The 12,230-nt window shown below is 46.1% G+C and overlaps 1 protein-coding gene across 1 annotated transcript in view; it reads right to left on the reverse strand.

Annotated features, from left to right (window-relative positions):
* Positions 1-1,607: 1,607 nt before the first annotated feature.
* The window catches only part of LOC110514817 (partitioning defective 3 homolog B), a gene marked incomplete at its 5' end in the record, with an annotated part of 172,813 nt that continues 162,190 nt past the window's right edge, over positions 1,608-12,230 (reverse strand). The window contains one exon of the mRNA XM_036973474.1: positions 1,608-2,140. Within this exon, the coding sequence (XP_036829369.1) occupies positions 1,675-2,140 (466 nt within the window). The remainder of the gene's footprint in view (positions 2,141-12,230) is intronic.

A 12,230-nucleotide genomic window follows, 5' to 3' on the forward strand; every position in this document is an offset into this window, starting at 1 on the left:
TCTCTCTCCTGTCTGGACAAAGACAGAGATAATTTCATATCCTACTGTATGTTTCAGTAAAATAATAAAATAATAATTTTATGATTACTGCCTTCTCTACCTAATGATAATAATCAGACATTAACGACTTATAGAGCTAAAATACCCTTCATTAGCCTAAAGTAAATACGTGGTGAATGATTGGCTCTGTCACAAATGGCACCCTACTCCCTATAAATATATATATATAGTGCACAATGTTTGACCTCATTTACAGGACCACAAAGGCTCAAAGTAGTGCTCTATATATAGAGAAGAGGATACCATTTGGGAAGTAGCCGTACAGTGGAAGCTAAGGACATTATGGATCTGCATTAGCAGGATAAAACAGAGAAAGATTATGACATTATGGATCTGCATTAGCAGGATAAAACAGAGAAAGATTATGACATTATGGATCTGCATTAGCAGGATAAAACAGAGAAAGATTATGACATTATGGATCTGCATTAGCAGGATAAAACCGAGAAAGATTATGACATTATGGATCTGCATTAGCAGGATAAAACAGAGAAAGATTATGACATTATGGATCTGCATTATCATGATAAAACAGAGAAAGATAAGGACATTATGGATCTGCATTAGCAGGATAAAACAGAGAAAGATTATGACATTATGGATCTGCATTAGCAGGATAAAACTGAGAAAGATTAGGACATTATGGATCTGCATTATCATGATAAAACAGAGAAAGATAAGGACATTATGGATCTGCATTATCATGATAAAACAGAGAAAGATAAGGACATTATGGATCTGCATTAGCAGGATAAAACTGAGAAAGATTAGGACATTATGGATCTGCATTATCATGATAAAACAGAGAAAGATAAGGACATTATGGATCTGCATTATCATGATAAAACAGAGAAAGATAAGGACATTATGGATCTGCATTATCATGATAAAACAGAGAAAGATTATGACATTATGGATCTGCATTATCATGATAAAACAGAGAAAGATAAGGACATTATGGATCTGCATTATCATGATAAAACAGAGAAAGATAAGGACATTATGGATCTGCATTATCATGATAAAACAGAGAAAGATAAGGACATTATGGATCTGCATTATCATGATAAAACAGAGAAAGATTATGACATTATGGATTTGCATTATCAGGATAAAAAAGAGAAAGATAAGGACATTATGAATCTGCATTATCAGGTTAAAACAACGCAATATAAAAGCTGATACAACATGTAGTGTAGTGGTTGGAATTCCCAGAATGCTCGCTGCTCCTTCCTGTGTGTGTGTGTGTGTGTGTACGGAATGTTCTGAGGTACAGATTAATTTGATCATCTACCGTCCACACAGTAATTAAAACACTGCCACTATAGTGTATAAAACACGTGGTTGTTCAACAGCTAGCCATAGTGGTCACAACCCTGTCTGATTGGCTGTTGCAGAAAGTTAGACAGACAGATACTGTAGTTATAGTTACTGGACCAGACCAAGGGCCTGTATCAATCAAAACACTCACACCGCTGATCTACGATCAGTTTAGCCTTTTTGATCCAAATGATTGAGACTACATGAAAGGGGGGGGGGGGGGGGGGGGGGGGGGGGGGGGTGGGACCCGATCCTAGGTCAGAACTCCATACAGCCACTGATCCCAGTCGGGCTCTACACAGCAGCAGTCATGGGGTTCTTCTGGCGTGGATCATTGTGACGGGCCGGTCCCTCCCCAACGTAGGCGAACCTCTCTGGGCTGGCCTGGCGATACCCTCCTCCTCCTCCTCCTCCCCCACGGTTCATGGTGTCATAACGGGGGGCTCGGAGGGGCAGAGTGGGGGACGGGGGGACGTCCTGGCGTAGAGGAGGAGGGTGGTAGTACCCTGAGTCGGCCTGGCGGGGGTCACCCCTGGGGGGATAGTTGGGGTTCTCTCTGGGGGGGTAGTTGGAGTCAACCCTTGTTGGGTAGTTGGGGTCAACCCTAGGGGGGTAGTTGGGGTCAACCCTGGGGGGGTAGTTGGGGTCTACTCTGGGGGGGTAGTTGGGATTGGGGTAGGATGGTTGGGGGCCAGGGTAGTGACCAACCCAGCCTGTCTGCTGTATTGGGTACCCCTCAGAAGGATCCATCGGGCCACGCCTGAAAGAAAACACAAAAGAAGACGATGATGATGAAGAACACGAAGCAGAAGTCTACAACAAAACATATTTAAAACAAGAAGAAGAACAGCAGCATGGTCAGGACAGTAGGATGGTCAGGACAGTAGGATGGTCAGGACAGTAGGATGGTCAGGACAGTAGGATGGTCAGGATAGTAGGATGGTCAGGACAGTAGGATGGTTAGGAGAGTATAGCATGACCAGGACAGAAGGCTGGTCAGGACAGTAGGATGGTCAGGACAGTAGGATGGTCAGGACAGTAGGATGGTTAGGAGAGTATAGCATGACCAGGACAGAAGGCTGGTCAGGACAGTAGGATGGTCAGGACAGTAGGATGGTCAGGACAGTAGGATGGTCAGGACAGTAGGATGGCCAGGACAGAAGGCTGGTCAGGACAGTAGGATGGTCAGGACAGTAGGATGGTCAGGACAGTAGGATGGTTAGGACAGTAGCATGGTCAGGATAGTAGGATGGTCAGGATAGTAGGATGGTTAGGACAGTAGGATGGTCAGGACAGTAGGATGGTCAGGATAGTAGGATGGTTAGGACAGTAGCATGGTCAGGACAGTAGGATGGTCAGGATAGTAGGATGGTTAGGACAGTAGCATGGTCAGGATAGTAGGATGGTTAGGACAGTAGGATGGTCAGGACAGTAGGATGGTCAGGACAGTAGGATGGTCAGGACAGTAGCATGGTCAGGACAGTAGGATGGTCAGGATAGTAGGATGGTTAGGACAGTAGGATGGTCAGGACAGTAGCATGGTCAGGATAGTAGGATGGTTAGGACAGTAGCATGGTCAGGATAGTAGGATGGTTAGGACAGTAGGATGGTCAGGACAGTAGGATGGTCAGGACAGTAGGATGGTCAGGACAGTAGCATGGTCAGGACAGTAGGATGGTCAGGACAGTAGGATGGTTAGGACAGTAGGATGGTCAGGACAGTAGCATGGTCAAGACAGTAGGATGGTCAGGACAGTAGGCTGGTCAGGACAGTAGGATGGTCAGGACAGTAGGATGGTCAGGACAGTAGCATGGTCAGGACAGTAAGATGGTCAGGACAGTAGCATGGTCAGGACAGTAGGATGGTCAGGACAGTAGGATGGTCAGGACAGTAGCATGGTCAGGACAGTAGCATGGTCAGGACAGTAGGATGGTCAGGACAGTAGGATGGTCAGGATAGTAGGATGGTCAGGACAGTAGGATGGTCAGGACAGTAGGATGGTCATTACAGCAGCATGGTCAGGACAGTAGGATGGTCAGGATAGTAGGCTGGTCAGGACAGTAGGATGGTCATTACAGCAGCATGGTCAGGACAGTAGGATGGTCAGGATAGTAGGCTGGTCAGGACAGTAGGATGGTCAGGACAGTAGGATGTTTAGGACAGTAGGATGGTCAGGACAGTAGGATGGTCAGGACAGTAGGATGGTCACAGATCAGCTTCCCCTACAGAACTATGATCAGCTTCCCCTTCCCCTTCAGATCTAGGATCAGCTTCCCCTTCCCCTACAGATCTAGGATCAGCTTCCCCTACAGATGATATTCCCCTCCCCAAACCCACTATCCTGTCATTGTATAGGGCCATGCTCTACAAGCTGAGCTACAGAACAACCCTTTAAACATTAGTTAATGCTAAACTGACTGAAGACCAGCATCTAGGAGCAACTTCACCCTACTTCTTGATTCAGACTAACTAGAAATCTGACGCAAGTGCACTGCTGTAGTGCCGTCAGTAGGTCCTGCCAACTTGGCCACTAATAGGTCGTCAGTGGGTCGTCAGTGGGTCGTCAGTGGTTCATCAGTGGGTCGTCAGTGGGCCGTCAGTGGGTCGTCAGTGGTTCATCAGTGGGTCGTCAGTGGGTTGTCAGTGGGCCGTCAGTGGGTCGACAGTGGGTCGTCAGTGGTTCATCAGTGGGTCGTCAGTGGGTTGTCAGTGGGCCGTCAGTGGGTCGTCAGTGGGTCGTCAGTGGTTTGTCAGTGGGTCGTCAGTGGGTCGACAGTGGGTCGTCAGTGGTTCATCAGTGGGTCGTCAGTGGGTTGTCAGTGGGCCGTCAGTGGGTCGACAGTGGGTCGTCAGTGGTTCATCAGTGGGTCGTCAGTGGGTTGTCAGTGGGCCGTCAGTGGGTCGTCAGTGGGTCGTCAGTGGGTCGTCAGTGGGTCGTCAGTGGGTCGACAGTGGTTCATAAGTGGGTCGTCAGTGGGTTGTCTGTGGGCCGTCAGTGGGTCGACAGTGGTTCATCAGTGGTTCGACCGTGGGCCGACAGTGGGCTGTCAGTGGGCCGACAGTGGGTCGTCAGTGGGTCCAAAGTGGTTCATCAGTGGGCCGTCAGTGGGTCGACAGTGGTTCATCAGTGGTTCGACAGTGGGCCGACAGTGGGCTGTCAGTGGGCTGACAGTGGGTCGTCAGTGGGTCGACAGTGGTTCATCAGTGGGTCGTCAGTGGTCCATCGAGAGACGGAACTACAGTTGAAGTCGGAAGTTTACATACACTTAGGTTGGAGTCATTAAAACTAGTTTTTCATCCACTCCACACATTTCTTATTAACAAACTATAGTTTTGGCAAGTCGGTTAGGACATCTACTTTGTGCAGTAATTTTTTCCAACTATTGTTTATAGACAGATTATTTCACTTATAATTCACTGTATCACAATTCCAGTGGGTCAGAAGTTTACATACAAGTTGACTGTGACTTTAAACAGCTTGGAAAATTCCAGAAAATGATGTCATGGCTTTAGAAGTTTCTGATATGCTAATTGACATCATTTGAGTCAATTGGAGGTCTACCTGTGGATGTATTTCAAGGCCTACCTTCAAACTCAGTGCCTCTTTGCTTGACATCATGGGAAAATCAAAATAAATCAGCCAAGACATCAGAAATTGTTTTTAGACCTCCAAAAGTCTTGTTCATCCTCGGGAGCAATTTCCAAACGCCTGAAGGTACCATGTTCATCTGTATAAACAATAGTACACAAGTAGAAACACCATGGGACCGAGCAGCCGTCATACCGCTCAGGAAGGAGACGCATTCTGTCTCCTAGAGACGAACGTACTTTGGTGCGAAAAGTGCAAATCAATCCCAGAACAACAGCAAAGGACCTTGTTAAGATGCTCTTCTCCAGATCCCTCATACTGACTGACTGACTGCTCTTCTCCTGATCCCTCATACTGACTGACTGACTGACTGCTGCTCTTCTCCTGATCCCTCATATTGACTGACTGCTGCTCTTCTCCTGATCCCTCATACTGACTGACTGACTGCTGCTCTTCTCCAGATCCCTCATACTGACTGACTGACTGCTGCTCTACTCCTGATTCCTCATACTGACTGACTGACTGACTGCTGCTCTTCTCCTGAGCCCTCATACTGACTGACTGCTGCTCTTCTCCTGATCCCTCATACTGACTGACTGACTGACTGACTGCTGCTCTTCTCCAGATCCCTCATACTGACTGACTGACTGCTGCTCTTCTCCTGATTCCTCATACTGACTGACTGACTGACTGCTGCTCTTCTCCTGAGCCCTCATACTGACTGACTGCTGCTCTTCTCCTGATCCCTCATACTGACTGACTGCTGCTCTTCTCCTGATCCCTCATACTGACTGACTGACTCCTGCTCTTCTCCTGATCCCTCATACTGACTGACTGACTGCTGCTCTTCTCCTGATCCCTCATACTGACTGACTGACTGACTGCTCTTCTCCTGATTCCTCATACTGACTGACTGACTGCTGCTCTTCTCCTGAGCCCTCATACTGACTGACTGCTGCTCTTCTCCTGATCCCTCATACTGACTGACTGACTGCTCTTCTCCTGATTCCTCATACTGACTGACTGACTGCGCTCTTCTCCTGATCCCTCATACTGACTGACTGACTGCTGCTCTTCTCCAGATCCCTCATACTGACTGACTGCTGCTCTTCTCCTGATCCCTCATACTGACTGACTGACTGCTCTTCTCCTGATCCCTCATACTGACTGACTGACTGACTGCTGCTCTTCTCCTGATCCCTCATACTGACTGACTGCTGCTCTTCTCCTGATCCCTCATACTGACTGACTGACTGCTCTTCTCCTGATGCCTCATACTGACTGACTGACTGACTGACTGCTCTTCTCCTGATTCCTCATACTGACTGACTGACTGACTGCTGCTCTTCTCTTGATCCCTCATACTGACTGTCTGCTGCTCTTCTCCTGAGCCCTCATACTGACTGACTGACTGCTGCTCTTCTCCTGAGCCCTCATACTGACTGACTGACTGCTGCTCTTCTCCTGATCCCTCATACTGACTGACTGACTGACTGCTGCTCTTCTCCTGATCCCTCATACTGACTGACTGACTGCTGCTCTTCTCCTGAGCCCTCATACTGACTGACTGCTGCTCTTCTCCAGATCCCTCATACTGACTGACTGACTGACTGCTGCTCTTCTCCTGATCCCTCATACTGACTGACTGACTGCTGCTCTTCTCCTGAGCCCTCATACTGACTGACTGACTGCTCTTCTCCTGATTCCTCAGCTATGGGAGTGGAGTCTGGTTCAGTGTATTGGTAATGACACTATGGGAGTCTGGTTCAGTGTATTGGTAATGACAGCTATATCATGATAGCTATGGGAGTCTGGTTCAGTGTATTGGTAATGACAGCTATGGGAGTCTGGTTCAGTGTATTGGTAATGACAGCTATATAATGACAGCTATGGGAGTCTGGTTCAGTGTATTGGTAATGACAGCTATAAAATGACAGCTATGGGAGTCTGGTTCAGTGTATTGGTAATGACAGCTATGGGAGTCTGGTTCAGTGTATTGGTAATGACAGCTATGGGAGTCTGGTTCAGTGTATTGGTAATGACAGCTATGGGAGTCTGGTTCAGTGTATTGGTAATGACAGCTATGGGAGTCTGGTTCAGTGTATTGGTAATGACAGCTATGGGAGTCTGGTTCAGTGTATTGGTAATGACAGCTATGGGAGTCTGGTTCAGTGTATTGGTAATGACAGCTATGGGATACTGGTTCAGTGTATTGGTAATGACAGCTATGGGATACTGGTTCAGTGTATTGGTAATGACAGCTATGGGAGTCTGGTTCAGTGTACTGGTAATGACAGCTATGGGAGTCTGGTTCAGTTTATTGGTAATGACAGACATGGGAGTCTGGTTCAGTGTATTGGTAATGACAGCTATGGGAGTCTGGTTCAGTGTATTGGTAATTACAGCGATATAATGACAGCTATGGGAGTCTGGTTCAGTGTATTGGTAATGACAGCTATGGGAGTCTGGTTCAGTGTATTGGTAATTACAGCGATATAATGACAGCTATGGGAGTCTGGTTCAGTGTATTGGTAATTACAGCGATATAATGACAGCTATGGGAGTCTGGTTCAGTGTATTGGTAATGACAGCTATGGGAGTCTGGTTCAGTGTATTGGTAATGACAGCTATGGGAGTCTGGTTCAGTGTATTGGTAATGACAGCTATATCATGATAGCTATGGGAGTCTGGTTCAGTGTATTGGTAATGACAGCTATGGGAGTCTGGTTCAGTGTATTGGTAATGACAGCTATATCATGATAGCTATGGGAGTCTGGTTCAGTGTATTGGTAATGACAGCTATGGGAGTCTGGTTCAGTGTATTGGTAATGACAGCTATATCATGATAGCTATGGGAGTCTGGTTCAGTGTACTGGTAATGACAGCTATGGGAGTCTGGTTCAGTGTATTGGTAATTACAGCGATATAATGACAGCTATGGGAGTCTGGTTCAGTGTACATGGGGGTCTGGAATATCGGAAATTGCAACCTATCCCCTATATAGAGCACCCTGTGTCCAGGTCTAAAATAGTGCACTACATAGGGAATATGGTGCCATAGGGCCCTGGTCTAAAGTAATGCACTACATAGGGATTAGGGTACCATAGGGTCCTGGTCTAAAGTAGTGTACTGCATAGGGTATAGGGTGCCATAGGGTCCTGGTCTAAAGTAGTGTATTGCATAGGGAATGGGTGCCATCTCAGACTATGGACTTTTTACTGTTTATATCAGCATATTGTCTCTAAATTCTTCTCCTCTCCAGATTTAAACTGTGCTGTTTCAGAACTATAACCCTGGGTTAAACTGTTTCAGAACTATTACCCTGGGTTAAACTGTTTCAGAACTATTACCATGGGTTAAACTGTTTCAGAACTATAACCCTGGGTTAAACTGTTTCAGAACTATAACCCTGGGTTAAACTGTTTCAGAACTATTACCCTGGGTTAAACTGTTTCAGAACTATAACCCTGGGTTAAACTGTTTCAGAACTATAACCCTGGGTTAAACTGTTTCAGAACTATTACCCTGGGTTAAACTGTTTCAGAACTATAACCCTGGGTTAAACTGTTTCAGAACTATTACCCTGGGTTAAACTGTTTCAGAACTATAACCCTGGTTTAAACTGTTTCAGAACTATAACCCTGGGTTAAACTGTTTCAGAACTATAACCCTGGGTTAAACTGTTTCAGAACTATAACCCTGGGTTAAACTGTTTCAGAACTATAACCCTGGGTTAAACTGTCTCAGAACTATTACCCTGGGTTAAATTGTGCTGTTTCAGAACTATAACCCTGGGTTAAACTGTCTCAGAACTATAACCCTGGGTTAAACTGTTTCAGAACTATAACCCTGGGTTAAACAGTTTCACAACTATTACCCTGGGTTAAACTGTTTCAGAACTATAACCCTGGGTTAAACTGTTTCAGAACTATTACCCTGGGTTAAACTGTTTCAGAACTATAACCCTGGGTTAAACTGTTTCAGAACTATAACCCTGGGTTAAACTGTTTCAGAACTATTACCCTGGGTTAAACTGTTTCAGAACTATAACCCTGGGTTAAACTGTTTCAGAACTATTACCCTGGGTTAAACTGTTTCAGAACTATAACCCTGGTTTAAACTGTTTCAGAACTATAACCCTGGGTTAAACTGTTTCAGAACTATAACCCTGGGTTAAACTGTTTCAGAACTATAACCCTGGGTTAAACTGTTTCAGAACTATAACCCTGGGTTAAACTGTCTCAGAACTATTACCCTGGGTTAAATTGTGCTGTTTCAGAACTATAACCCTGGGTTAAACTGTCTCAGAACTATAACCCTGGGTTAAACTGTTTCAGAACTATAACCCTGGGTTAAACAGTTTCACAACTATTACCCTGGGTTAAACTGTTTCAGAACTATAACCCTGGGTTAAACTGTCTCAGAACTATTACCCTGGGTTAAACTGTGCTGTTTCAGAACTATAACCCTGGGTTAAACTGTTTCAGAACTATTACCCTGGGTTAAACTGTTTCAGAACTATTACCCTGGGTTAAACTGTTTCAGAACTATAACCCTGGGTTAAACTGTTTCAGAACTATAACCCTGGGTTAAACTGTCTCAGAACTATTACCCTGGGTTAAACTGTGCTGTTTCAGAACTATAACCCTGGGTTAAACTGTTTCAGAACTATAACCCTGGGTTAAACTGTTTCAGAACTATTACCCTGGGTTAAACTGTGCTGTTTCAGAACTATTACCATGGGTTAAACTGTTTCAGAACTATTACCCTGGGTTAAACTGTTTCAGAACTATTACCCTGGGTTAAACTGTTTCAGAACTATAACCCTGGGTTAAACTGTTTCAGAACTATAACCCTGGGTTAAACTGTCTCAGAACTATTACCCTGGGTTAAACTGTGCTGTTTCAGAACTATAACCCTGGGTTAAACTGTTTCAGAACTATAACCCTGGGTTAAACTGTTTCAGAACTATTACCCTGGGTTAAACTGTTTCAGAACTATAACCCTGGGTTAAACTGTTTCAGAACTATAACCCTGGGTTAAACTGTTTCAGAACTATTACCCTGGGTTAAACTGTTTCAGAACTATAACCCTGGGTTAAACTGTTTCAGAACTATAACCCTGGGTTAAACTGTTTCAGAACTATAACCCTGGGTTAAACTGTTTCAGAACTATAACCCTGGGTTAAACTGTTTCAGAACTATAACCCTGGGTTACACTGTTTCAGAACTATAACCCTGGGTTAAACTGTTTCAGAACTATAACCCTGGGTTAAACTGTTTCAGAACTATAACCCTGGGTTAAACTGTGCTGTTTCAGAACTATAACTCTGGGTAAAACTGTTGGAGAGAGAGAGAGAGAGAGAGAGAGAGAGAGAGAGAGAGAGAGAGAGAGAGAGAGAGAGAGAGAGAGAGAGAGAGAGAGAGAGAGAGAGAGAGAGAGAGAGAGAGAGAGAGAGAGAGAGAGAGAGAGAGAGAGAGAGAGAGAGAGAGAGAGAGAGAGAGAGAGAGAGAGAGAGAGAGAGAGAGAGAGAGAGAGAGAGAGAGAGAGAGAGAGAGAGAGAGAGAGAGAGAGAGAGAGAGAGAGAGAGAGAGAGAGAGAGAGAGAGAGAGGACTGAAACAATGTAACTCTCGACCCAAGTTCACAGAGAGCGAGAGAGAGAGAGGAGAGGAGGGAGAGACAGAGAGAGAGACAAAGAGAGAGACAGAGAGAGAGACAGAGAGAGAGACAGAGAGAGAGACAGAGAGAGAGAAACCAACCATCCGTGCATTAATCACTTCATTATCAGTCTAACGAGGAAATGAAAGGACGGCCAAAACTTTTGACTTGCTGTGATAACCCAACCATCTAAAAGGAGTGGGTGATTGGATAACCCCGGGTTAGGGCTGTGAATGAAACAACCTTTTTTATTTTGGTAATTGGGTTCATATGGAGGGGTGGAGGTGCTGAGAGCTGGCTGACTGGCCGACTGGCTGGCTGACTGACTGGCTGACTGACTGGCTGACTGGCTGACTGACTGTCTGGCTGACTGACTGGCTGACTGACTGGCTGGCTGACTGGCCGACTGGCCGGCTGACTGGTTGGGTGAATGGCAGGCCGACCGGCCGGCCGACTGGTTGGCTGACTGACTGGTTGGCTGACTGGCCGGCTGGCTGACTGGTTGGCTGACTGGCCGGCTGGCTGATTGGAAGACTGGCTGACTGACTGGCTGATTGGATGACTGACAGACTGACTGACTGACTGACTGGCTGACTGACTGACTGGCTGACTGACTGATTGGATGACTGGCTGACTGGCTGGCTGACTGACTGGCTGACTGACTGGCTGACTGACTGTCTGGCTGACTGACTGGCTAACTGACTGGCTGGCTGACTGGCTGACTGGCTGACTGACTGACTGGCTGGCTGACTGGCTGACTGACTGGCTGACTGGCTGACTGGCTGTCCTAGTCTGTGTCTGGAAGGACACCCTATTTCCTAAGCAGTGCACTACTTTTGACCAGAGCCTGCATAGGATAAGTTCACTACATAGGGAATAGGGGGCCATTTCATACACATCCACACTCTGCCCTGTGAGAGAGCCAGCCAGGCCAAGGCAGCCAGGCCAAGGCAGCCAGGCCAAGGCAGCCAGGCCAAGGCAGCCAGGCCAAGGCAGCCAGGCCAAGGGGACAATGAGAGGATAGGGCACTCAATTGGCCTTGGGTTTGGAATATCATTAGCCAGGGAAAAGCATAGGCCATGAAGGGTCCTCGGAGCTGAGGTACTAGGTCTGGAATAACAAACAGAGAAGAGAGAGAAAGAGAGCAACATACCAATTAGGATCTGGCTAAAAATACTCAGTCATAGAGCCCATTGCCCTTTATGGTTGTTAGGTCTGGGGTCCGCTCACCAACCAAGATTTTACAAAATGGGACAAACACCAAATTGAGACTGTGCACGCAGAATTCTGCAAAAATATCCTCAGTGTACAACGTAGAACACCAAATAATGCATGCAGAGCAGAATTAGGCCGATACCCACTAATTATCAAAATCCAGAAAAGAGCCATTAAATTCTACAACCACCTAAAAGGAAGCGATTCCCAAACCTTCCATAACAAAGCCAACACCTACAGAGAGATGAACCTGGAGACGAGTCCCCTAAGCAAGCTGGTCCTGGGGCTCTGTTCACAAACACACCCTACAGAGCCCCAGATCAGCAGCACAATTAGACCCAACCAAATCATGAGAAAACAAAAAAGATAATTACTTGACACATTGGA

This window comes from Oncorhynchus mykiss, unplaced genomic scaffold (genome assembly GCF_013265735.2).
Source record: "Oncorhynchus mykiss isolate Arlee unplaced genomic scaffold, USDA_OmykA_1.1 un_scaffold_254, whole genome shotgun sequence".
Lineage (NCBI taxonomy): Eukaryota > Metazoa > Chordata > Actinopteri > Salmoniformes > Salmonidae > Oncorhynchus > Oncorhynchus mykiss.